The following is a 24,683-nucleotide window of genomic DNA, read 5'->3' as shown; positions in this document are numbered from 1 at the left end:
GTGGGGTAAATATAAAAGGTAAAAACATACAAGCTGTTTTATCACATGATTTTTATTTCTTCAGAGCCCTGTGATCTGTAAAATAATATAGCTATTATTTTATTGGAGAAAGGTCAGGTAACCCATCTGGGTATGCAATGCAAGCATCTACCATGCTACCATGCTATGCTGTTGAATTACATTACATAATTACATTAAGGCCCCATTTATTTGTAGAAAAGTGAATTCCTTTGGAAAAGTGAATTCCGGGGAAAGTGAATTCCGGGGAAAGTAAATTCCTGAAAAGTGAATTCCGGAAAAGTATTTTCCGATGTTTGGTAGTGTTATGGAAAATAAACTGGAAAACACTTTCCAGTGTTTGGTTATGTTATGAAAAATGAACTAGAAAATAATTTATTAATGAATTAATTTTTTTTTTAAGTTTATCTAATATATATAAAATATTTAATCACTTACAATAAAAAAATAAAATCTAAAAAGTATAATGATGAATTTTTTTTATTATATCCTATATTCATACCTAAGCTTATGAAATATTTCTACAAAAAACCTATTAATATATTTTTTTCAATTTTAAAAGCTTAAAATAAGTTTTTTTTTTCATATGAAGAAAGCCAAATTAGTTTATGGTAAGAGTTATATATTTGAGTTTTTTTTTGTATGAAGAATTTTTTATAAGATCAATACATACAAAAATATTTTTATGGGTTTTTTAGATAAATATTTTTTTTGTACGGGTAAATGCAATTATCTCTTTAATATCCCTTTAATATATATCAAATAAACATCAAGATATAAATATAAATATCTAACATCAAACATAATCATACATAAATATTAAGTTTCGATGTCATATACATACATATTAGTTCAAATTACAAACATAAACATGCTAGACCGAATTAAACAAGTAAACATACTCATTAAATAACAAGCATAGTCTGAACCCAAATTTTGAACATAGTCAAACCATCTTAGCAAGCAGGCCTGTAGTAGTGGTGGTTCACAAAATTTTGAACCCAAATTTTCCTCAAATTAGCATTTTTTATCATAAATGCTTTTGCCAACATTTCATTTTGGACCAAATGATCAAATGCATCCCCAAGAATGATCTCATCAAAGCCTTCAATGCTGTCAATATAGAATTCTCGTTGAGCAATTGCATTTATACGTGGTTCTCTTGGTATATAAATTGTATTTCTTTCTTGTTCAATAATAGCTACCCCTGTAGCTATCACAGTTACAGCTGCTCCCATACATGTTGCATGAATTATCTTACTATCCATATCATGAAAGTGAAGTTTTCTGATAACAAAACCTAAAAATTTAGGGAAATAAATATTAAAAAAAGCATATAAAATACTTACACAATTAATACAATAAATTATGCTGAAAGAAGCGGACAATAATTCCCTATTTTTCTTGTTATATTCATTCCCCATTTCCCCTGTTATAACCGGTTTGTATAATTCCCCATTAACATCCCCAATTGCACTGTTCCATTCCCCTGTTATTCATTCCACATTTTCCCTATAGTTTCGTTATAACCGGTTTGTATAATTTCCCATTAGCATTCAACAATTTCACTGTTCTCATTCCCCTCCCAATCCCCTCTCCTCTCGGTTCCAGTTCCCCCAATTCCCCTGCTCCCATTCCCCCCCCCCGAGAGCAAGGATTCACTGTAACAGAAATCCCCCCCCGTTTTGTCTCTCTTTGCTAACAGATTGATCGCCCCCACAACAGAAATTGGCCGCCTCACAGAAATCGATCGCCCCTCCCGTTCGTTTTGATCTCACAGAAATTGATCGCCCCCCCCCCCCCGTTTTGATCTCACAGAAATCCCCTGTTTTGGTCTCTCATAGAAATCGATCGCCCCTCCCCACCCGGTTTTGGCCTCTCTCTGTTCACATAAATCGATCGCCCCCCATCGCGTTGCCTCTCCATGTTAACAGAAATCGCCCCCCCTATTTTGCCTCACTGTTCACAGAAATCGCCCCCCCACTGTTTTGCCTCTCTCTGTCACAGTTATCTCTCCCGCCCCCCCCCCCCCGCCGGTTTTGTCTCTCTGTTTGGTTAGTAAGCTGCCGATTGTGATTCATAAAGAAGAAAACAGTAGCAGAAAAAATGTGTTTTTTTTTTTGTTGCTTGATTAATTGAATGTGACGAGATTAATAATTGTTGACAGTAGCAGTAGTAGATTTATCAAGATGGAGAGTTATGGAAATGTTATGGAAATAATATGACAGTAGCAGTAGCAGATTTATCAAGAATATCAAAGATTTATGCCATCATTTTTACATATCTACGCAGAATCAGAGAAAACATAAAGGAAATAAAGAGGAAAAAATTACTTGAAATTAATTGGTCTAGAAAAATACTCTTGTTCCTGCTCAGTTTCCAATTGATTTTGAAGAAAAAGAGACTGTGTGATTTTGAAGAAAAAGTTCTCCAGTTGTGTATGAGAAAATGTGTATGAGAAAATGAACGGAAGGAAAGTGTTTTCCTTTCTTTAACAAAAGGAAAACACTTTCCTTTCGTAACGTTACTTTTTTTAATTTGATTGGAATTCAGTTTCCTTTGACTATTTTCTTATATTGCTGCCAAACATGGGAAAACATGGAAAGTGAATTCCAGGAATTCACTTTCCTGCAATCAAACACGTCCTAAATTAAATTAAAATTAAAACAAAAACTGATTCCCTTGGCATTTTCACTGTGCATTGTCTATGGATGGAAACAATGTTTTTCTTTTTCTTTTCCTTTTAGTCCTTTTATTTTTTTCAGTTACTTATTTTTTAAAAAAAAAATTACCCTTCTAAATTTAGTTAATTTAAGGTTATGGTTAGTGATTTGATTATATTAGCTTTGCAAGGGTTTCTCAAAGTATTTAAAAAAGATTCAGTGATTAAATCAATACCACATTTGTCATAATCAGATTTAATTTCATTGAATTAAAACTGAAGACCAACATTAACAATGAGAAAAATCCCCATGCTATTTTTTTTATTTTTTTTGGGTTCACTATAGTTGCGGCGGGCTTTTGAGCATTTTTATTACCTTGACTTTTTTTTTCAACTCGTTACAATTTCGGTGTAAAAGTGTTTCTATTTATTAGAGGAGTGTCACTAAAACATTATGGAGTGAATTATTAATTAAAAAAAATAAAACGAATGATAGGTTATTTACCCTCTCAAAAAAAGAAAAAAATTAACTAGGCATTTTTATTCTAAGACCTAAGTGCACTGGGTCACCAAGGCTTCTGCGCCTGGGCAGGCCTTTTTTTATAGTGTTTTTTTTAAAAAGTATTTTGGTTAGTTATTATATTTTTTTTAATTTGATTGTTTTGTGTTTTATTGATTTAGAGTTAACGCTAATGATTTGTCTCAATTCACTAAGGTTATTAAGATGTATTTTTTTTTTTTCATGTTAGTTCGTCAACATTAAGTTTTTGTTGTTTTTTTTTAATAAACATATATTTTTATGAATTGTGGTGGAATTCTTAATTGTGGTATTTAAATATATTTTATTTTACAATTCCATCCTTATTTGATTTATTTTTCCTATCAAATTTAATCCATATTCTTTTAATTACCAATTTATTTTGCTTTGACAAGTTTTTAAAATTGATATTTTTAAATTGATCATAATAAATTTCTTGAATGGACCCGGATCTAGAGTTTCACAAGTTGCAAGTTTTTAGATTTGACTGGTTTAGAATGTTTGTTTGGTTTTTGTTTCCTTCATCTAAGATAATTTTTTCCGGTTTCATACTTCAATATTTAATCAATTAAAAATTAAGTTTTTAATTTTAGCTTCCTTTCTATGAAATTTTTTATTGATCTTAAATATGATCCAGATATCTCAGGTCTTTCTATTTATCATTATTTGTTGGGTTTTTTTAGTTTAATTCTTTAAATTCTAAACTTTGACTTTGATATAAGCAAGGCGGGCTTCTCTTTAAATATATATAAATGTAAAAACAAAATACCATGTTTTTTTTATAAAATATGTGATAAATCTATTTTTAAAAAGAAAAACTTGAAAGCATATAGAAAAATTTGGGGCAATGAGATCGTTATCCTTAAACCTCAAAGTTCAATTACTTGCATTGATGAACTTTCCATGCCGGAGCTTGGCCGCCTCATATGTTAAAATCAATAGAGCCCACAACAATATTTGATGAGCACATTTGTTTGGAGTCGTTTTATAAAATCTTGATTTTTTTTGTTTTAAATTAATTTTTTTAGATTATTGTTTTTTGGTAAAACAGTAAGTTTGGAATTTTTATTTCGAGGGAATGCATGTAAGCTATTTTTTTATTTGATTAAAGCGTAATTACCCTCTGAATTACCGGTTAATTCTAAATAGTCTCTGTTAGTTTTATGGGTTTTCTCAATGAATTATGTATAAAGATGGTGTTTGATTACTGTTTTGTGATAATAAAAAATTAAAAATAATTAGAAAAGAAAGAACATGTCTCTGTGTAATCATGTTTCAAGAACATAGAAATTAAGTAAAAAAATATAACTAAGATAGATTTATTTTATATTATTATTATTTTATCAAAAACATTTATGTACAATCGCTATTGATGGTTACCTACTGTATTACCGTTGTTTCTTCTTCTCTACTTCTTCAAGCCTTAAAACCAGGTAAGCAACTGAGACATGAGTCAACTCGATAACTATAAGACTGTGTTGGAGAAGATAACTGTTCCAAGCCGGCTGTCAGGAGATCCTGCCATCGATCCAAACATATATTTGTAGAAACAAAAAGGAAGAACTGTCGGATGCCATGGATAAAAGTTTTACCAGTTTCTCTCACAAACCATATCAGCTTCCCAGATTCTATGTTTGAGCCATTTTCCTCTCCCTAGTCTTCTATCCTCTGCGTCAGAGAAGAAATGAACGAATGCTAGGATAAAAAAAATATATATTTTTTTATCGTTGAGCCAGGAAATAAGAGGCAAAAGGGGATTTGTCGTTAAGCCAAGAAATAAGGGGTAAAGGGTGATTCTTCATTACGAAAGCTCACTGCATCCCCTTTCATGTTCATGGAAGAGGAACATGCACTTCCAGCCACAAACTAAAAGGGTTTTTTAAAGCAAATGTACGACCGTTGATGATAATTGTTGCTATATTGAAACCGTGATTTTAAATTGTAATTTTCATTAAAAACTTGATTCAAAATGATGGTTTTATATATATATATATATATATATATATATCTTTTTAAAAAAAAATTAAAATTGAGTTATTCTCTTATAACTTTCTTGTAATCTGTCATTTTTCAACAAAAAAAATCGCAAACGAACAGCAAAACACATCATAGCATTAGCCAAAATTTAGAAATATATACAATCTCTGCTATTATTTTTTTCTTGAAAACAAAAGAGAAGAGACAAATCAAAATTGTAGATCACGAAGACATTAGCCAAAATTTGTAAAACCGATTGATCAAAGTTCCAAATTCATAGGTGAAGAACTCGATTCTAGTCTGAATTTTGTAGCTTCAAATTGTGTTTATGTACACTGTCAGATGATTATGTTTTTTAAAAATATTTTTCAGTTTTAAAGTATGGTGTTTATATGTATAGTATCTTAATAGATATAGTGTGTTTTTTAAAAGTATTTTTTATTTAAAAATATATTAAAATGTTTATTTTATGTTTTTTAATTATAACACATTGAAATTATTAAGAAACACTACAAATAATATTCAACTAATATTATTTAAAATAAAAACAAAAACAAAAGTATTTTAATAACTTGAATCCAGACATGCAATTTTTTGCAGTCTTTGAAGAATTTATTTTCTCTGTTTTACTTTTTCCCAGTTTTCTTGGACTGGTGAGAGGTTGGACACCCTTCATTTATGGTGTCCCCAACTTCCATCAGCCTTTGACTGTAAAACCTGAATTGTTGGACAACGTTAGTAAATCCAGTAGTCATTAATTAGCATGTCAGGATACATCCATCTATCAAAGAAATATCTTGATTCTTGAGCTATGAATGAGGTAAATTGTTTTAATTTGTCCTTTTTTTGAATATATCTTCATAGGTCTAATTGATTTTAGTGTGTTTTTATGCTTATTAATGTCATTTTTTAAACTACTTTTTTTACAGGTATTTTTATTCAAATTAATGAAAATATCTCAAGTGAGAAACTATAATATGGTATTTTTATATGTATTTTTGAATAATAAATCAAGTGGGATTGAGTTTCCCATGTAAAGGTATTTCGCCAATTTAAATAAAAAAAATACAAAAATATATATTGAAAAATATCTCTAAGCAAATTACTAGCAATTAATGTCTGTTTGGCAACCAATGGCTTTTGGCTTTCTTTAGCTTGTGAGAACTAGGTTTTTGATAAAATTCTAGGAAACAACTTGAAAATTATTTAGAAATAAAAAGTCGTGAGCAATAAAATAAAGCTTTTGAAATTTTAAATATTACATAATGTAAAAGCATTTTAATTATCAAATACCTTTATTTATAACCATAACAACCACAACTACGTAACAAAATTCACAGTTTTCCCAAATAAATTGGAAACTATGTTTAACATATAAGTATAAATTAAACTACTTCCCTTAAAAGAGAGGAATTCTAGTATATGATTACGAGTGTGTTTGTTTAAGCGGCCATGTAGTATTATTTTAAATCAATTTTTTTATATTTTTTTGATCGTTTTGATGTGCTATTGTCAAAAATAAATTTTAAAAATTAAAAAAATATATTACTCTGATACATTACTAAACAAAAAGCATTTTAAAAAATAACTGTCAACGCAATACCATATACTACCTACATGTAAAGTTGATATATGCAATAAGAAAACTTTGATAATGAAGAGAAAATCTTCAATTGTGAACAAATTATAGCAGATAATGTTTGAGGTTATAATTTCTTGAATTTGATAGTTGGAGTGGTTCTTAGTCATCAAGAAATAATTGGAGCAGTTATGCATTAATAATTTTTAAAGTATTTGAGAGTGTGATGGTATTTGTTTTTAAAATGAATTTTGTTTGAAAATGCGTTAAAATAATATTTTTTTAAATTTTTCAAGAATTATTTTTAATATCAAGACATTAAAACGATTTAAAAATATAAAAAAATAATTTTTTAAAAAAAATCAAACTTTTAGAAAACATCATTTCAATCATCTCCCTAAACATTACCTTAATAAAAAAAAACAAAAAAAAAAATTGGAGCTGTTAGGCATATATAACTTTCAACCAATAAGAGAAAATGCCTATTTTTTTAATTGCTCAGGCCCATCTCATTCAAAGAGGAGGCTTTCCAGTACCATGTCAGTAACCCAGCCCATGACACATGTTCATCAAACATTCTATTTAAATTTATAAATAAGGAAATTATTTTCATTTGACAGTAAGGTAATATCTTCCGACAATTCATAAATTAATAAAAGTGATATAAATTAGAAAAACTAATTTTGAGACAATGAAAAACATTTTCAAGAGTTTAAAACCAATCAAATATTACTACAAAAAGCTTAAACATGTGTTATATACCTTCTTGTTTTTTTAGTATTAATAATTATCAATAACTTCACTTCTAATGAAAACAATAAAAATGTTTATTATTATATTTATTATATACTAATAATTTTATACTTAAGAATTGGTATAAATATAAATAAAAAATATAGGTATGAATAGAGATTTTATGAATTCTTTGTTTAAATAAGTCTTTTTTTAAATTTAATATATAAGTGATTCTGGAATGTAAAAATATAATAAATCATAAATTAAGTTATTTTTTATTTTTTAACTTGATTTATTTTATTTATTAATATAATTAAAATACCTTGAAAAACTCCAAAAAAATCATCACGAATGCAATACATGCTTTTTTCTTTATTATTTTCTTACCCAATATCCAAAGCAAATGATTATTTTGATTACATGGTTGGAGAACACCAATAATAGCAGCAGTACAACATTGCACTCTATATATTATCATTACTCATTTCTATGGATGGTGTCTTGCAAGCTAATTCAATGGATGCTTGATTAAAATCCCCTCAAACAAGGGCCGTGCGAGAAACACCTCCTTTTAAAATTGAGAAAATCTTGATTTTGGTATCTCTACTCTATCAAAATATCAATTTCAATTCATATGCTTTGATTTTTCTACTTAAATCACCACATTCTTGAGAAAAAAAAAGAACAATTTAAGTGTTTGTTTATTAAATATACAAGAATTCATACAAAAGAAACTAGAAACTCAAATGGGAATTTTTTTTTTTTGGAAAAAAGAGAGGATAACAAGTGGGTAAGATGACATGATAATCGTGTAGCTACAGCAACATATATGCCTGGTCAAACTTGAATTGTTTGCCTTCCCAATTCTTAGAAAAGAAAAATACACACGTAATTACGTTCAAATCCGATGATGAACAGGAACATAAATCATTTGCATGAAATGCTCTTCGATTTGACTTTTGTGTGTGTATAAAGCAAAGCAAATTATTTATAAGATTGGGCAAGCTTTACTTCCACCACTGAAAATCATGCCCACTACTAGTGCATTGGTGACATAAGAACCACCTAATTAAAAATATGGCAAATTGTCCACCATTACTGTTAAAAAGAGAGATTCAAAATGTGAATATATTGATTCTAAAAAAGATTAGTGTATAATTTGTTGACTAATTGTACACCAGGATTGTTAATTATGGATGAGGAGAATCCAGTTATCCTATAAATATATATTTTCTCTCTAGCCGTTCATTTTCCTTTCTCTACATTTCTTTTTCCACTTACTTTCTCCAACTTTAATCCTTGTTTAACAATATTCCAAATACAAGGGTTTGAAATAGGAGATTTAATGCAAGAATCCCTTAAAAAGATAGAACTGGGACGGATCAAGATTTAGGTATTCAGCACCGAAGAAAAAAGAGAAAAGTTTCCCCCTATATCTTGAGTTTTGGGTAATTTTTTTGATGATCATGGAGGTATTCTTAAACCAGCTTTCATGCACTGAAATTAAATTTACGTGTCGGATTTGATCAAAACTAATCTCTTTATACCAATATTAGAGGACTGGTAAGAGTTTTCCTTTTCACAGCCTGTATTATTCAAAGTACTAATTATTTGCCGATATTTTCTTAGAACCCAAAACCAATTTGCCGACATCACTGACTAAAGAAATTATATAGCTTCATTGTCAAAGTAGCATAAATCCTCTACGAAGTAATTGGGCATCCCTACAGTCAATGGGAAGAAAAACATTGCAACTTACGTGCATGCCTCGTCTTCCAATGAGAGTAGATGGTTCTAATTATGTGAGGCTGGAAAATTTTTCCAAAATTTGACTTAGAAATGGCAAACAAATTGCCATGGGGAACAGCCATGCACACGAAATTGGACAATTTGGTGCAGGAAAGGCCACAAGTTAGGTCTGGTCAAACGGGGCAATTGCTTAGAGGAACTGTTAGAGAGTCTTTGCCTTTGAAATTTTGGTTGCAAGTCCACAAGTGACAGCCACAAGCCGAAGAACAATCAGGTGTCTTTGTCATGCGAAATCTACCAACTTTGACATAGATAGCCTCGTGATTTGATTATACACGACATTTTTATTTGATGACTTTTATTTTCTTATGTTTGATGTTAACTTTCGGTATATTGACTATTGTTAGGCTTCATTGCGTTACAGTAATTAACTAATAATCATTATTCATATTAACGGTGACCTATCTATTTTTTCCTTATTTTTTTATTTTTTGTCTAATTTAGCTCTGTACACTCTTTCTTTGTTACCAAGTTTATTGAGATTAATTTTTAAATTATGAAAGATAAAATTAAAAGAAAGAAGATTACGATGTGAAAGCCAGAAAATGGAGATAATATCTGCAAACTGAAATAAAAGAAGAGATAATATTTAGGAAATAAATTAGGAAACTCTCAATGGAAGCATAATGGGCATTCATTTGACATCATTTTTTCATTATACTAATTATTTACCATCATAGTTAATTAACCATATGATTACGTATTTGGTAGCAAAATTAGAGTGGACTATATTACTATCATTAGACATAATTAATTATCTATCATGCACAATCCCTCTTGAATTTGGTACACGTATATAGTTGTAAATCAAAATACAAATAGAATCATCAATCCTACGCAAACCCAACCAATTGATTAAATATCATTAGATTCTGTATTTGTGAATTAATGAGGATATATATAGGAATATATGATATCATGAACGTGTGTAATTCAATCCAAACATACCCCTCTCGGCCACTTATAAAATCATCTTGTAGTGGAAAACAAAATCATTGCTGATTACTTCAATTGTTATTTACTGTAGAATTAGTTGTAGATAATCAAACACGTCCTGTCCTAACGAGGAGAGTAGAGGTTGCTTGTTAATTATACTTTATAGTATTCAGATTGCTCGAATTTTGTCATTTTTTGTAGTCTTGTCTTGTTCAGCTTTGGAACAGGATGAGTTCGTGCAGGTTGGTTTTCATTTATAAAATAAATTAATTTCTTCCATTTATAAAAAAGGCTAGTCGAGAGGTGTTGGAAGATAATTATCATATTCCGCTCGAATTCTTGGTGGCATGCTGGCAGGTTAACTGTATTTATTCTAATTATATTTATTTTAAAATGATATTATTTTATATAAAAAAATAAAAATTAAATCTAATAAAAATTGTGCTTGAGATTCTAAGAGTATTTTTTACTTGAAAATATATTAAAATAATATTTTTTATATTTCTTTTTGTTTTTGACATTATGTAAGAGTCCGGAACAGTCGGGGTTTTACTCGCTCACCTGAACTAACAAAGTACGTTTTTGGAAGATGGGGTTTCTCGAATCCAAAAAAAAAAGTCAAAACAATAAAAAAATATTAATTTAATTTTCTAAAAAAGAATAAAAAATTTAGAAGATTACTCCCAAGAGTTGCCAAAGTTTATTATGTTATTTAGATTTAAATAAATCAATATTTATCTTAATTTAAAAAGATCTAAATTAAATTAGATTTCGAGATAAAAAATTACCACCTGCCAGAGATAATCGGAGCTATGATTGTCACATCTAAGAATTTCACATGATTAAAGTGCGCACGCCCTGGATTAATGCAATAATCACAAGCAATCCGGGAATTTCTCTAAAAGCTTGAAGTAAAAAATGATGGCACTTTCCATATTATCAAGATACCCAGGAAAAAACATGATCGCAAAACTTTCTCGAGAAAAGAAAAAAAAGTTGCTGTGGCCTCTCTGCTAGATTACTCTTTCGGTGCTATTGCTATGGCAATGATGCCTCTTACCTAGAGGTATAATAATGAGCTCTCAGCCCTAGCTTGCAACTGCACACGGACGTTCACCTATAATAATTCTATATATAATTGATGAAAGAAAATAAAAGGTGATGATAATTCTTTTCAGGTGTCGGTCTAAGAAACTATATAGTATATTTCCAATATACAATAATTTTACACGTAGATGGATGAGTTAAGTCATAGCATTCATCACCTTTTTCGTTACTTTATAGGTATACAAAAATATTTTCAATAATAACACTATCAAGATTTTTATAAATTAAAAATAATTAAATTAAAAGCACATCGTTGGATAATGATCTTAAAGTGAGGTTCAGCTATAAATTTCTTAACCCATCCTCACTTAATTTGAATTCTTATATATTTATTATAAGGTGAGTAACATTCTAAAGTCAAAACCACAAATATTAAATATTATAAGTTAATTCGAGTTTAATTTGAGTTGAGTTTAAAAAAAATATTTAAAAATAAATTTAATATGTTATAATTAAGAATCTGAATTAACTAGTTTTTTTTTTAAAAAAAAAATATTGGTTTAATTGATCCAAAACAATCCGTCACGGGCTATGAACTGGGTGGAATTTCAGAGACTGATTAATGAAATATTCAAGAATCAATTTAATATTCTACGTTCCACATGTAACTTATCCCATCATTTAAACACAATTCAACTTATACTAATAAAAAAACCTATGAAAGGCAAAATGAAGATGGGATAATTAAATAATTATGTGTTTGTTATTGTAATAGATGGTGTTTTTAAAAAATATTTTTATTTAAAAATTTATTAAAATAATTTTTTAATTATTTTTAATATTAAAATTATAAAAATCGCTAAAAAAAATAGAGCTGAGGATAAAAAAACCCCACCCCCGACCATATAAAACAATAAAAGTTCCCCTCCACGAAATCATCTCTTCTCTTGATGTACAAAAGTGCAATCAAACCGAGGAAACAACAGTTCACGTTCCCCTCCTCATCTATTTCCATGGAGCCCTCCTTCCTCTCCTCCCCACGTGTACTTCTCCTCTCATGCCAGCCGTTCATCATATCTCATCATCAAAGTTATTTGTCTCGTAATAAATACAGAAAATTTTAGTTTTGTAGATTAAAATAATTTGACTTTTCTATTTGGAAATGAATTAATATAATATTTTTTTATTTTCTAAATTTTATTTTTAACATCAATATATTAAAAATATTTTAAAAAATAAAATATAATTTAAAATTAAAAAAATCAAAACTTTTTAAAAACATGATTTAACCATGATGCCTAACTAAGAAATTAATCATTAAACCTCTAAGTTTTCATGGTCAAAAACATAAAATAAGCACGCATTTTTTTTTTTACTTGCTAAACAATTACTTAACGAAATGGCGCATGTATTTCACTAGTTTGTGTAAATGGTGGATTTTTTTTTTTTTTTTGCAGGACAATAGGTTATGTGTACACTTAATCATGTGTCCAATGAAAAATATTATACTATACCATAGATATGAAATTAAGATTTTAAATAAATCTACATATGAAATCTATCACTCTTATGGAGGGGTGGAATTAGGGGGAGGCAAGCAAGGACTCGGCCCTACAAAATATTTTAATTTTTTTTTTATTTAATATTTAAATATGGAATATATAATATTTTTTATTTTAAATAAATAGGTTTTTTTATAATATAACTTATTATATTGATTTTGGTCTCCTCTATTAATTACTGCCAGCTCCGCCCCTACTTATGGATGTAATCTCATATAGATTTCTTGGACTAAAAAGATTAATGTTACAAAATCTTTTTTCTTTTGGAACTATTATCTTATGGAACTTATTATAAAACTTGAACCAACTTAATTGGTTAATTTGAGATCCCAATTGATTTGAGTTGAAAAATAAAAAAACTTGATTAATCATTTGAAAATTCAAGTTGATTCATTAACTTGATCAGTATAGATCTTGACTCGTAGATTTTTTAAAAAAAATCAAGAGTTGACTCTTATAACACATAGCGAGTTTTATTCCGAATCGATTCTCTAATCAGATTTTATAACTCCTGTATGGAAGATGCAAACTTTCCCTAGATACACTTTAACTCATTCCAAGAGGATCAATCCTTTTATATTTCATACCATGGTCATTTTTTAAGAAATAAATGGACCTCGACTATTCAATTAACAAAACCTAAAAACAAAATACAGAGAGTTGGTTTAACTCTTTATATAAAGAATGAACCAAGTTAAAATATTTGTTTAATTGTTTTATTACTTGCTAGGTGTTGTAGTTCAATAATTAACATGTGAGAGTAGATGTTGCGTGTTTAAATCTCCGTCAAAACAAAATATTTCATGTTTAAGAGATGACATGTTGAAGTATTTGTTTAATAATTTTATTACCAGTACTATTTCTGTTACCTCACATGATTATTTAAGTTATTCGTTTAAAATAATTCTTGAAAATAATTGTATTGAATTAGTTTTGATATCAAAATTTTATTGATCAAGTAGTCACGAATTCAAATTTCATTATTTTTATTCTAATTAATAAAAATTAAGCACAAGATAATGTTGACTTATACAAGTTTCAAGTTCAAAGAGCTTTTACTTGAAAGAGTATATTAAAAAACAATATAAAAATTATTTTTGTAATCTCATCTAACAACTTGAGTTATTGGATTACAAATGGTTATCAGCATCTGTCACATAACCTTTAGAAAAGAGAGAAAGCAAGGTCCTTTGCTCCATATAAAATGAAAAAAATAAAAATAAAAACTAGACGCACGGGCTTAACTCTGACTCATGCACTTAGACTATTTCATAATATACCTATGATTTTTTTTAATTGGATATTTGAGTTTTTTGTCTATTTTTTTTAAAAAATTTCATCCTTAATAAACATGACATGTTTATCTCCTTTAGGTTTCTTTGGTTTTTTTTTTATTTTTATTTTTATTTTTTTATTAATATGAGATTTTATTTATTTTTATATTTCAATATTGAGTTAATAGTAAATCGGTTTTTATATTTTTTATCACACAATAAAATTTTTGTGGTCTTTTTTTCTATTTAATATGCTGTTTTTAATTCTTTAGGCTTTTTAACCTTTTTAAAAAAATCTAGCCCAATCAATAGAGTTGAAATTTCTAAAAACTCCATCTCACACGCACTAATGAACTACAACACACGCAAAGCAAAGAAAACAATCTCACTCTTTGACCAGAGACCTCAAAAATAAAAAGCCATATATATATATATATATATATATATATAAATGAAAAATACTCAAAAAGCAAAATCTGACGTCACCGAACCTTTGACTCTGTTTCTCTTTTAAACCCACCCCCTCCCCTCTCTTTCCCATTCCTGCTCTCTCATTTTCTCTACCTTTCTCAGCGCCCAAACAGCCAAAAGTAAAAAACAAAATGGTGAGAGACGTTGATTTGTACGTTACAGTCCCTAGTTTCTTCAGGTGTCCAATCTCACTTGACGTTATGAAATCACCTGTCAGTCTCTGTACTGGAGTCACCTACGACCGCACCAGCATCGAACGCTGGTTGGATAGCGGCAACAACACGTGTCCCGCCACCATGCAGGTTCTCAACAGCAAGGAGTTTGTGCCAAACCGCACTCTGCAGAGGCTCATCAAGATCTGGTCCGACTCGGTCCAGACTCAGAAAGACAACCGAGTTGACTCAGCCGCCAGCTCGGTCGTCACGAGGGAAGATATTGAAGTTTTGGTTAAAGAAATGAGAGCCAAGAAGGATAAAACTGATCGTTTGTCGAAATTCATTTGTTTCGCTAAAGAATCCGAAGAGAACTGCGAGTTCTTGGCGAAATTTGATGGCTTTGTTGAAATGCTTGTTGGTTTTCTAGTCGGTGATAAAGACATTAATTTTCTCGAACGAGTTGTTAAAGTTTTTGTTTTGATTTTGAACAAAGTTGGAGATTACAAAGCTTTAAGGTTGTTGATTCTGAAGCAAAACAATGATTGTTTGTCTGCCCTCCTTGCTGTCTTAAAACAAGGAAGAAGCGTGAGTTCACAAATTGGAGCTCTTAAAATAATCGAAGCTATAACCCTCGACGCAGAGTCTAAACAGATGGTCTCGGAGAAAGAAGGGTTCTTGCTCGAATTGGTGAAATTGATCAGCTTAGAAAATGATCCAAGATTGATCGAAGCAAGTTTATCATGTTTAATCGCGATTTCTATGTCGAAACGAGTTAAGACCAACCTAATCAATTTCAAAGTAATTGCAGAGTTAAGAAAGTTATTAACCGGAGGGCAGAAAGCGAGCGTTTCGATCATAGAAAAGGCATTGAAGTTGCTAGAAATGGTAACATCGTTGAGAGAAGGGAGAGCGGAGTTTTGCAATGACACGGCGTGTGTGGAGGCTGTGATGAACAAAGTGCTGAAAGTTTCGAGCGAGGCGACGGAGCATGCGGTGATGATATTGTGGAGTGTGTGTTATTTGTTTAGAGACGGTGATGCACAAGATGCTTTAGTGAAGAGTAACGGATTGACGAAGATACTGTTGTTAATGCAAAGTAACTGTTCACCTGTAGTCAGGCAAATGTCTGGTGATTTGTTGAAGATTTTCAGGGTGAATTCTAAGTTTAGTTCTTGTCTTTCTAGTTATGATACTAAGACTACTCATATCATGCCCTTCTGATGTTTCCAAATATGGGTTGATTGATATAATTTTTCTCTCTTTTTTCAAGAGAGATTTAAAGATTTTCTTGTTCTTGTAAATCGAAAGGAAAATTTTGTTAGTGAATACAAAAGAGAATGAAATTGCTTGATTTTGGATACGAGATTGTTAGTTTTTTATTTGATGTTTTTATTTATAGTCTTGTTTTGTAAATGAAAGTGAAAAATCATATGCTACAAAATCGTTCTTCTTGTGTTTAAAACTTTGAACTCGTCATTCATCATCAGTAGAATTCTTCTAGCCAAGTGATTGGAAGTACTTTGAACCTAACTGTGTTGGTCGTTGGCTTGTCGGGATTTTTCCGGGTCAATTCTCATCTTATTTAAGATTTCGGGTCAGTTAATCACCAGTTAGATTGGAAGAGAAGCAATAATGGATTCAATGTTCAAATTATATCTTTGTCAATGAGGAGATTGATTCAAGATGAAGTCTAGAAAACCGGCACCGGTAAATCTCAAGATTCAAATCTAATGGTTTAATGAATAAAGTATTTACCAATATTGGTATTGTTGCCACGTCGTTTTATCAAGATTTAAATCCAATGGTTTAACGAGGATATCATAATTGTAGCAAACCCGTTAATTCGATGGTGTTAATGAAAAAGAGTAATTGTTTTTTCAAAATCATCTTGAATAAAATGAATTAAACAAGTATGCTAAACTTAAAATACTCGGGCTTGGTAATAGTTAAATCTAAGATGACGTGAATTTGACAAGCATACCAAACTTAAAATACTTGGGCTCGATAATCAGTCACGTCCAGGATAACGTGGATCTGATAAATATACCAGATCCAAAGAATTTAGACATTACTAAGTTTTAAGGTTATATACTTGATCGTGGACGATTCTCTACAATAAAAATATTAAATACATGATAAACCATCATGTCTATACGAGAACTTTTCAGTCATTTTTTTCTCTGAAAACGACAAAGTTCAAAGAGTATAAATATCTCCTGAACTATGCAGGTATAAAGTTAGAACTTTTCATCTTTTAAGATAAAGATATATAAATTTTAGAGTATTAACTAACTAAAAACTCAAGAACAAATATTTATGTTCCTTGAATTTAAGGTTTTTTTAAAGTTATTTATTGTTTTAAGTCATTTAATATTTTTTCTATAAATATATTGACTTTATCATTGAAGCGTCTTTAAATCCTCTGATTGAGATATTTTTGCAGGTACTTAAATTTTTATTATAAGTATGAAATTTCTTAAATTAAAAATAAGAAATTTAAGCAATTAACATATTGATTAACCATTATTTCAAATAATAAATAATTTTTTATTTACATACCTTAAATTTTAGAATCTCACGGAACAATTAATTTTAGTTGATAGCTGAAATCAGAAAGCTTGGGCTCGGTGATGAATTTGTCGAGTTAATTTAGGATCAATTTTATTTTTTATTTTATTTTAAATTAACTATGCCATTTAAAAAAACAAAACAAAACAATAAAATTCAGGTTAAAATAAAATTAATTTGAATCAAACTCTAAATTACCGAATCATCGAACTGATCTGTTGTCGGGCTAGATTTTATAAACCACGCATTAAAAACGAAGTATTTTTCTGTGGATGTGAAGGCTAAAGAATGTGGTTGTTCAGGGTTCAGTGCATTTTTCTTGGGATCTATGTTTCGGTTATTTTCATGGTTCATGCGAGAAAACAAGAAAGAATTTCTGTGCCATGTGCAGTGTTGATTGTCTACTTGTAAGATACATTTTGATGGATAATTCGGACCATTACCAAGTAATATATAAATAAATTGTGAAATTACATAGTAGAGTTTTTTTTTTTTTTTGGGTGGAATAACATATTCTTGAATGTGGGTTGCAACTGTGATAAAAATTTTAATTGATATTGGGATTTATAATTATAATATCTATTTAAATTTAGGATTAACCGGTCAACATGTTTGTTAAACTGGTTAACCGGTTCATAAAAAAAATTATAAAATTATTAAAATTGTCAAAATCACGGCTCCCGTGCGAGATTTTTGAAATTTAAATATGCAATGGTTGTAGCAACGATTCCATAGCTACTCTAAGAAAAAAACCTCTGAAAATTCATATAAAAAATTAAATATATTTCAATGGTCGGATAAAAAGTTACGGTTTTTTTGAACCATCATTCTGGTTTGACACGACTAAACCTCCTCCTGAGCCTAGACTTGTCCCATTGATCCATAAATACATATGTTAGGCCTTCCACGTAATCTGTCTGGAGTAAATCCTCATCTAGTCATGACATCCCACACTTGATTGCTTAGAATTACTCGTGAGAACTATTGTGTGAACAATAACTTTTTAAGATTTTAATTGTCGTTTGATTTTTAGTTTACAAGTTTGGCAAATATTGTATATTTTTACTCATAAAATATATTTAAAAAAATTCATAAAATTATGATTTTTGTGTGAAACGATCAATTAATTATACAACTATATTCAATCGGTTGGTTGATAGTTGTTGATCTTAAAAAACATGACTTGTTTAAATATTTCTTTTCTGAAATTCGAAAACTATTTTATTATATTTAAAAACAATAATATTTAATAAACATTACGTTTCACGAATCGTGACCAGACAAAAATATATTATTTCATTAAAAATTTTAAAGATAAACTTTTAAATTACCTTAAGTTTTTTTTTTATTTTAAATACCAATGTGATCCGAGCAACTGGCATGATTTTTTAGTTTGGCATGTACTTATTATATCTGCCATAGCATTTATAGCCGTTGAATTGAATTGTAATTTTTTTTTCCCAACGAGTTGTGACAAATGGGACTTTTAATTAGTAGGATGCAATTTATTCTTTAGTAAAAGCTGCTGATAAAACGAAAGACATTGCATGAGCTGGAATTGCACTGCCATGAATTGTTTATGTCTTCTTTACTGGATTGTTTAGTGGTAAGAATAACAGAGATTCCGGAACGGAGCACCATGTGAGCTTAGAGACAGAAGAGCAGAGTTGGAGAAGCTCTTGGTGTGATTAAATTAATTAGATTAAGAACAAATAAAGGTTTAATTAGCGCACGGCAGAGAGAGACAAAGAGTCACCACAACTTCTGAAATGGGTTTGCTTTGCTGACTAATATATTGTCTTCTAAGTTTTCTCTCTTTCATTTAAGATTTGCTTGTTTGACAGCAGAAAGGTGAGAAAGGGATTGGAATCACAATCCTGAAAAGAAACGATAGATACATGTATATAAAGAGGTTTGACCATTCCAATCCCCATGAAAGTTGAAAGCTTGTGAATTTTGATTTGAAAACAGAGGGAGCCACTGAGCCAAACCATGGGCTTAATCACAATTTAATTAAGTAATATAGTATATGAATTAATGGGGTTTTGTGTTTTTTTAAGAGGGTGGGGAGAGGTCGCAACATGTACACCAGAAGTTGGCGAAGGAAAGAGGTCCTTTGCTTTATTATTTCCTTTTTGTTGTTCTCCTCCTGTTTTCTTGCATTATATATTTGTTACCGGGTTTAAGTAAATTTTATTTGAAAAAATATTAAATTGATAATTTTTTAATATTTTTAGATTATTTTAATATGCTGATATAAATTTTTTAAAAATACTATACATTAAACAGATATACAATACTTTCATGGATTAGTTGAAACGGTTAAAAATTTAATTTATATATATATATATATATATAAAGAGAGTTGTATACAAATTGGTGTTGATATTGCTGCAATGGAAATTGTTGGTTAATTTTAGTGGAGGTGTTATTATTCTTCATGGGGTAACCATGGGACATCTCCTGTTAACTTTTTACTTGATCGATGAGGGAGCTGCTGGTATCTTAAAGCAATGCCGAAGAGTAGTATTGGATTTTCAACTGGGGACCTTACATCATCACCATCACCATGGATAATTTTATAATATTGTAAGAAAAATAATTTTGAGGTTGATGGAATAGGCTTAACTGATAAGCTACTCCAAGGATTGCTAGGGAAGGTGGTGAGTGATCGATCGATGCATGGCCTTAGTAGCTCTGTTTTTTTTTTTTTTTTTTTTTAATATGGATATTTGGATCAACTTGTGTACACCTTGATTATTTTTATGAACCCTGAAGTTAACGATCATAGAAGCTTTCACTGACCTTGAAATTTATGGGACTTGAACTGGTAATCTTTAGAAAGCAAACCTAGAACTTGACCAGTTAATTTATACATTTCAGGGTTTGTACTTCATAGCTCTTGTTTTGTCTTGTCTTGGCTTTCTTGTTTTTAGTAGTTGCTGCCTTCCTGTGTCTCCCACCAAGCATAAATGAAAGAGAGACTAACGTTAACTTTCAAGAATAGTAATATATTAAATTAAAAGAAATAAATTATTCCCTTTGAACACGAGATACAAAAAAACATAGTTATGGATTTTTTTTTTTTTGGAGTCATAGATCAATAAAATTCGTTTTCCTTTCGGGCGCGAGGGAAACCCAGGCCTGCATCTTAGCCTAGGGGCCAGGCGGTGTTGTTTGTACTCTGTAATTCTTGATAACAGGAGTGTACTTTTCTGGGGCCAGACAAATCACTGGATTCGAGCACTTCGCCACTCCAATATTGTAGAGAAGAGAATGGTAAATATTTTGGCTGTGACAGGCGCCATTGGAGCCTAGGCGAAGGGGCAACCAAAATCGTTATGCTGTAATTCTCACAGGACAAAAAAGGACTGCAACCTTCTTGCAGCATGAACCTTTTATTTTCTATGCTTAAAAGGATCGTAGGTTTTCAAGGCTCGAGGCAAGTCCTTGGCAAGATTATATATTTACATTCGTTTTGTCCTAACATAAATCCACCGTTTTTTTTCTTCTTTTGTTCGAGATTCAAGGGAAGTAGGAACAGTCTCTGCTGACTTAGAATAATAGAATCTGATGGGACTTAGAGCTGGGCTATAGGGCCTTATCTGGTGGAATCCAGGCTTTCTTTAGTCAAAAGAAACCTTAGATTTCTCCTCAATTCCAGGCTTGAATCCGGCTATGCTGGGCTTTGACTATAAGCCACCATGCATAGAGACTCGAACTATTAAAGGTCAACCCAGGCAGAGAGATAGAGAGAGAGTTGAATAACGTGTAGCTTGGAATTTCAAAGTGGTCCTTTGATTAATCCAGGTCAATGACTCGCTTACCTATATTTGTTGACGTTGTTAATATCCTATTTGTTTTTGGTTTCAAGAGCAATTTAAAAAATAAATAAATTTTTTATATATTTTTTTATTTTAAATTAATATTTCTTTGCTATTTTCGAATCGTTTTTATGTATTGATATTAAAAATAAATTTTAAAAAATAAAAAAATATTATCTCAAAATATTTTAAAATAAAAAACACTAAAAAAAAATACTGTAATAGCAAACTATCTCTAAATATGTGCTTAGTGCAGTTGCCAACATTATTTTTATTAATTATCTTCAAGTGTAGCGGAAGCACAGTACAAGATTGGGTTGTGCTAGCTTTTTGAAGTTTTGTTTCTATGTCGGAGGTGTCGAGCTCTTATGGGTTTGAGGGTGTAATCGAGCCCGTTACCACCTAAGCTTTTTTGCAAGAGAAGCTTCAAAAGAAATGAAGACTGAGCCCAGAAATTACAGTAACGATAAAGCAGAACGACAATTCACTAGTACATCAATCACATTGCATCGTAGATGTCCAGTCTATAGTTTTTGTTTCACTAAAAAAACTACATGGACGAGAGAAATAATTTGACTAAAATTATAATTTTTTTCCTTTAATTTTACATTTTAATATTTAATTTATTAAAAATTGCGGTTCATAGTTTATTATTATTTATTTTATATAGAATTGCTTCTATGTTCAGCTTATATTTAAAATTAAATCATGTAAGAGTTGTTCTAATATTATCTAATTGACAACCTGGATATCTGTTATATTTTTTTTTTAAAAAAATCTAAATTAAAATAAAAAAAAAGAGAAATAAAAAAAAATGAGAGGCTTAATTAAAAAAATAAAAAAGAGCTTCACTTCATTGTACATGTAAACAGGAAAACTCTATAATGATTTCCAAGTTTTTTAGCATAAAAGTACTTATTCTCTATTCATATAAACCAAATAAATTAACTCAACTCTTGAAATAAATAAAAATAAATAAGATATGTTAATGTAATTGAATAGGTATATATGTGTATGCATATATAGTTATTAAACTCGATATAAAAATCATTAAGAAGTAAGGCTCGGGTCGTCAATAAATTTTTTAAATGTTAAAATAACATTACTTTAAGCTTTTTATTTAAAGTCAATTGGGATTTTACTAGGTCGATCGAGTTGCGATTTGATCTATTGGATCAATTAAGTTAAACTCGATCAATTCTAGATTGTTTTTATTTTATACCTAGCATAGATCAAGGATAAGTCAAATAGGTTTCAGATTGATACATTTAAGCTGAGTTTAATAATAGTAAATGAATGTCAACGTGGGAGGGTAATAAAACTAATGATAAATGGGTGATCAACTTAAAACATGATTTTCCTTTCAACCGACCATTTAATATGAAAAATAAGCGTGCACCTTTTGGATTTAAATGAGAGGATATGGAGAGAAGATTGAGAGAGATTTGCCCCTAACAAAACTATGGACCATTAGGTGATTAATTAGGTGACTAATTGCCTTAATTATTCGTGGATCAAAACGTTATAATATAGTTTTACAATATAAAAAATTGTTTCAAAACAATGTGCTCCTACTTGATTATTTGCCAATGACCCCAACATGCCCTTAACTTAATTATATGATCATGCATCTCCTCTCCCTTCTATGATCTATATAAACATGTCAAGGAAATTATTATTATGATCGTTAACTTCAGGACTCGTGGAATTAATCAAAGTGCACGTAAATTAACTCAAACATCCACGTTAATTTAAAAATAAAATAATATTTTGGTGCCATCAATTTGATGTATACATCCCCATCTCCTCCAACTAGTGTGGCATAGGAATATATATAAAATTTATTTGGAAAAATAGCACGTGTTGTGTTGTATGTGCGATCTTAACACATGCAAGCTTAACATAGAGGCAATGACAGATACATTTTTCTTGTCTTTCAACTTGAAATTAATCACGTATATGAAATCTGCGTGCCTCGATGAAATATATATACTATGCTAATTTTAAAAAAAGCTCCAGCCTAAACACCATTTAAGTTCAAAGTAATTGCGTGTTGAAAGTTGGGCACCCCGTGCATGTATACAATAACTATTAAATGATAGATCAACTCATGACAGGTCAATCTCTTTGCATTTCAAGAATATACAAATATTTAACCATCTAGGTGGTGATCCAGTAATAAAAATTTAGGATTAAGAGATTTGCTCTTTCTGTGGTCTCAGGTTCAAGTCCTGTGGTTACTCATATGATGGTCACTGGAGGCTTACATGGTCGTTAACTTCAGGGCCCGTGAGATTAGTCGAGGTGCGCTCAAGCTAGCCCGGATACCCATGTTAAACTAAAAAAAAAAAAAATATACAAATATTTTATCTTCATTTGGCTGCATTTGCTGGGATTTCGTCGGCTATTATATTTTGGGGTATTTAAAAGTATAATAATAGTTATTTTTTAAAGTATTTTTTATTTGAAAATAAATAAAAAAAATATTTTTTTTATTTTTTAAAAATTAATTTTAATATCAGTATATCAAAACAACCTGAAAATATTAAAAAATTATTTTTATTTTCAAATCTGGATGAAAAACAAGTTAAATTGTCCAGCCAAATACATCCTTAATCATGAAGGGGCAAAGTTCTTCATACCACCCATTTTGTTAATTTTTTTTTATTTATGAAATATACTAATCAAAATATTTTATTATTATTATTATTTACATTATTATATCCAACGTAATAGTTCTATCCATAACTTGATTAGTGGTCAAATATAAAAGAGATTTGAACAAATCAATTTAAAAAAACAAATTTCATTTTATTTTTTTAAAAAATATTTTTAAGAAACAAAGTAATTTTAATATTTTACAAAAACTAATAAAATTTTGTTTTTTTTAGGTTAACTTGACTAACGAGTAACTTAAACTCTTAAATTGAGATAAATTTTAAATAAGGTTGGACAAGTATACATCTAATTTGACCTATTGGTTTTTTTATTTTTTGAAAACAAGAAGTTTGAGGTTTAACTTCCCTCTTTGTTTCACATGAGAGAAGCATACAATACTCCCAACAATATTAGATGTTAGATTAGTGAATAGTTGTGCTTCCGCGCTAAACATTATTTTTTTTTAATATATAATTTTCTTTTCTTTTTCTCTTTTCTCTTTTTCTATTTTTTTTATGATTTTTTTCAAGATTATTTTTGTAGATTTTACTTTTTTAATATTAAAATAGTTAATAATTTAATTTTATAATTTTTTTCCTTTTGTTTTGTCTTTCTATTGAGATTAGTATGGTCTATAAGTTTATCTTTATATGTTGCGGGTTTGATTAGAGAAAGTAAATGCCTTTGGCTAAGTAGGGATCACAATTCACAGCCTTCTTTTTTTCTTCTGAAAAGAAAGAAAGAAAGCATTTAATTTTTTAAAAAAAAAGTCACTACAGATCTCTCTGGATGAGATATGCCACATAAAACCAGCACATTGCTAGACCTTATCCCTGGATTCTTGTCCTCACATGGCATATGAATATAGTA

General features: G+C 29.7%; 1 protein-coding gene and 1 long non-coding RNA gene across 2 annotated transcripts; one reads left to right on the top strand and one right to left on the bottom strand.

The window, feature by feature from the left end:
• Positions 1 to 4,523: 4,523 nt before the first annotated feature.
• Positions 4,524 to 5,114, bottom strand: LOC112328134 (uncharacterized). The gene is made up of 2 exons (XR_002982765.2): positions 4,811 to 5,114; positions 4,524 to 4,736 (listed from the first exon to the last, which is right to left on the bottom strand). It is a non-coding gene; the product is annotated as an uncharacterized LOC112328134 (long non-coding RNA).
• Positions 5,115 to 14,668: 9,554 nt separating this feature from the next.
• Positions 14,669 to 16,121, top strand: LOC7485055 (U-box domain-containing protein 28). Its single transcript, XM_002309850.4, has one exon. The coding sequence runs from the start codon at positions 14,740 to 14,742 to the stop codon at positions 15,982 to 15,984; it is 1,245 nt and encodes a 414-aa protein (XP_002309886.3). The 5' UTR covers positions 14,669 to 14,739; the 3' UTR covers positions 15,985 to 16,121.
• Positions 16,122 to 24,683: the final 8,562 nt, after the last annotated feature.

Source organism: Populus trichocarpa, chromosome 7 (genome assembly GCF_000002775.5).
Source record: "Populus trichocarpa isolate Nisqually-1 chromosome 7, P.trichocarpa_v4.1, whole genome shotgun sequence".
In the NCBI taxonomy this organism is placed as follows: domain Eukaryota; kingdom Viridiplantae; phylum Streptophyta; class Magnoliopsida; order Malpighiales; family Salicaceae; genus Populus; species Populus trichocarpa.
Note: the sequence above shows the minus strand (reverse complement) of the source record. Positions and strands in the feature narration are given on the sequence as shown.

Excerpts from the sequence above, each read along its gene's own strand:
- LOC7485055 (XM_002309850.4), top strand. The coding sequence starts at position 14,740 with ATGGTGAGAGACGTTGATTTGTACGTTACAGTCCCTAGTTTCTTCAGG.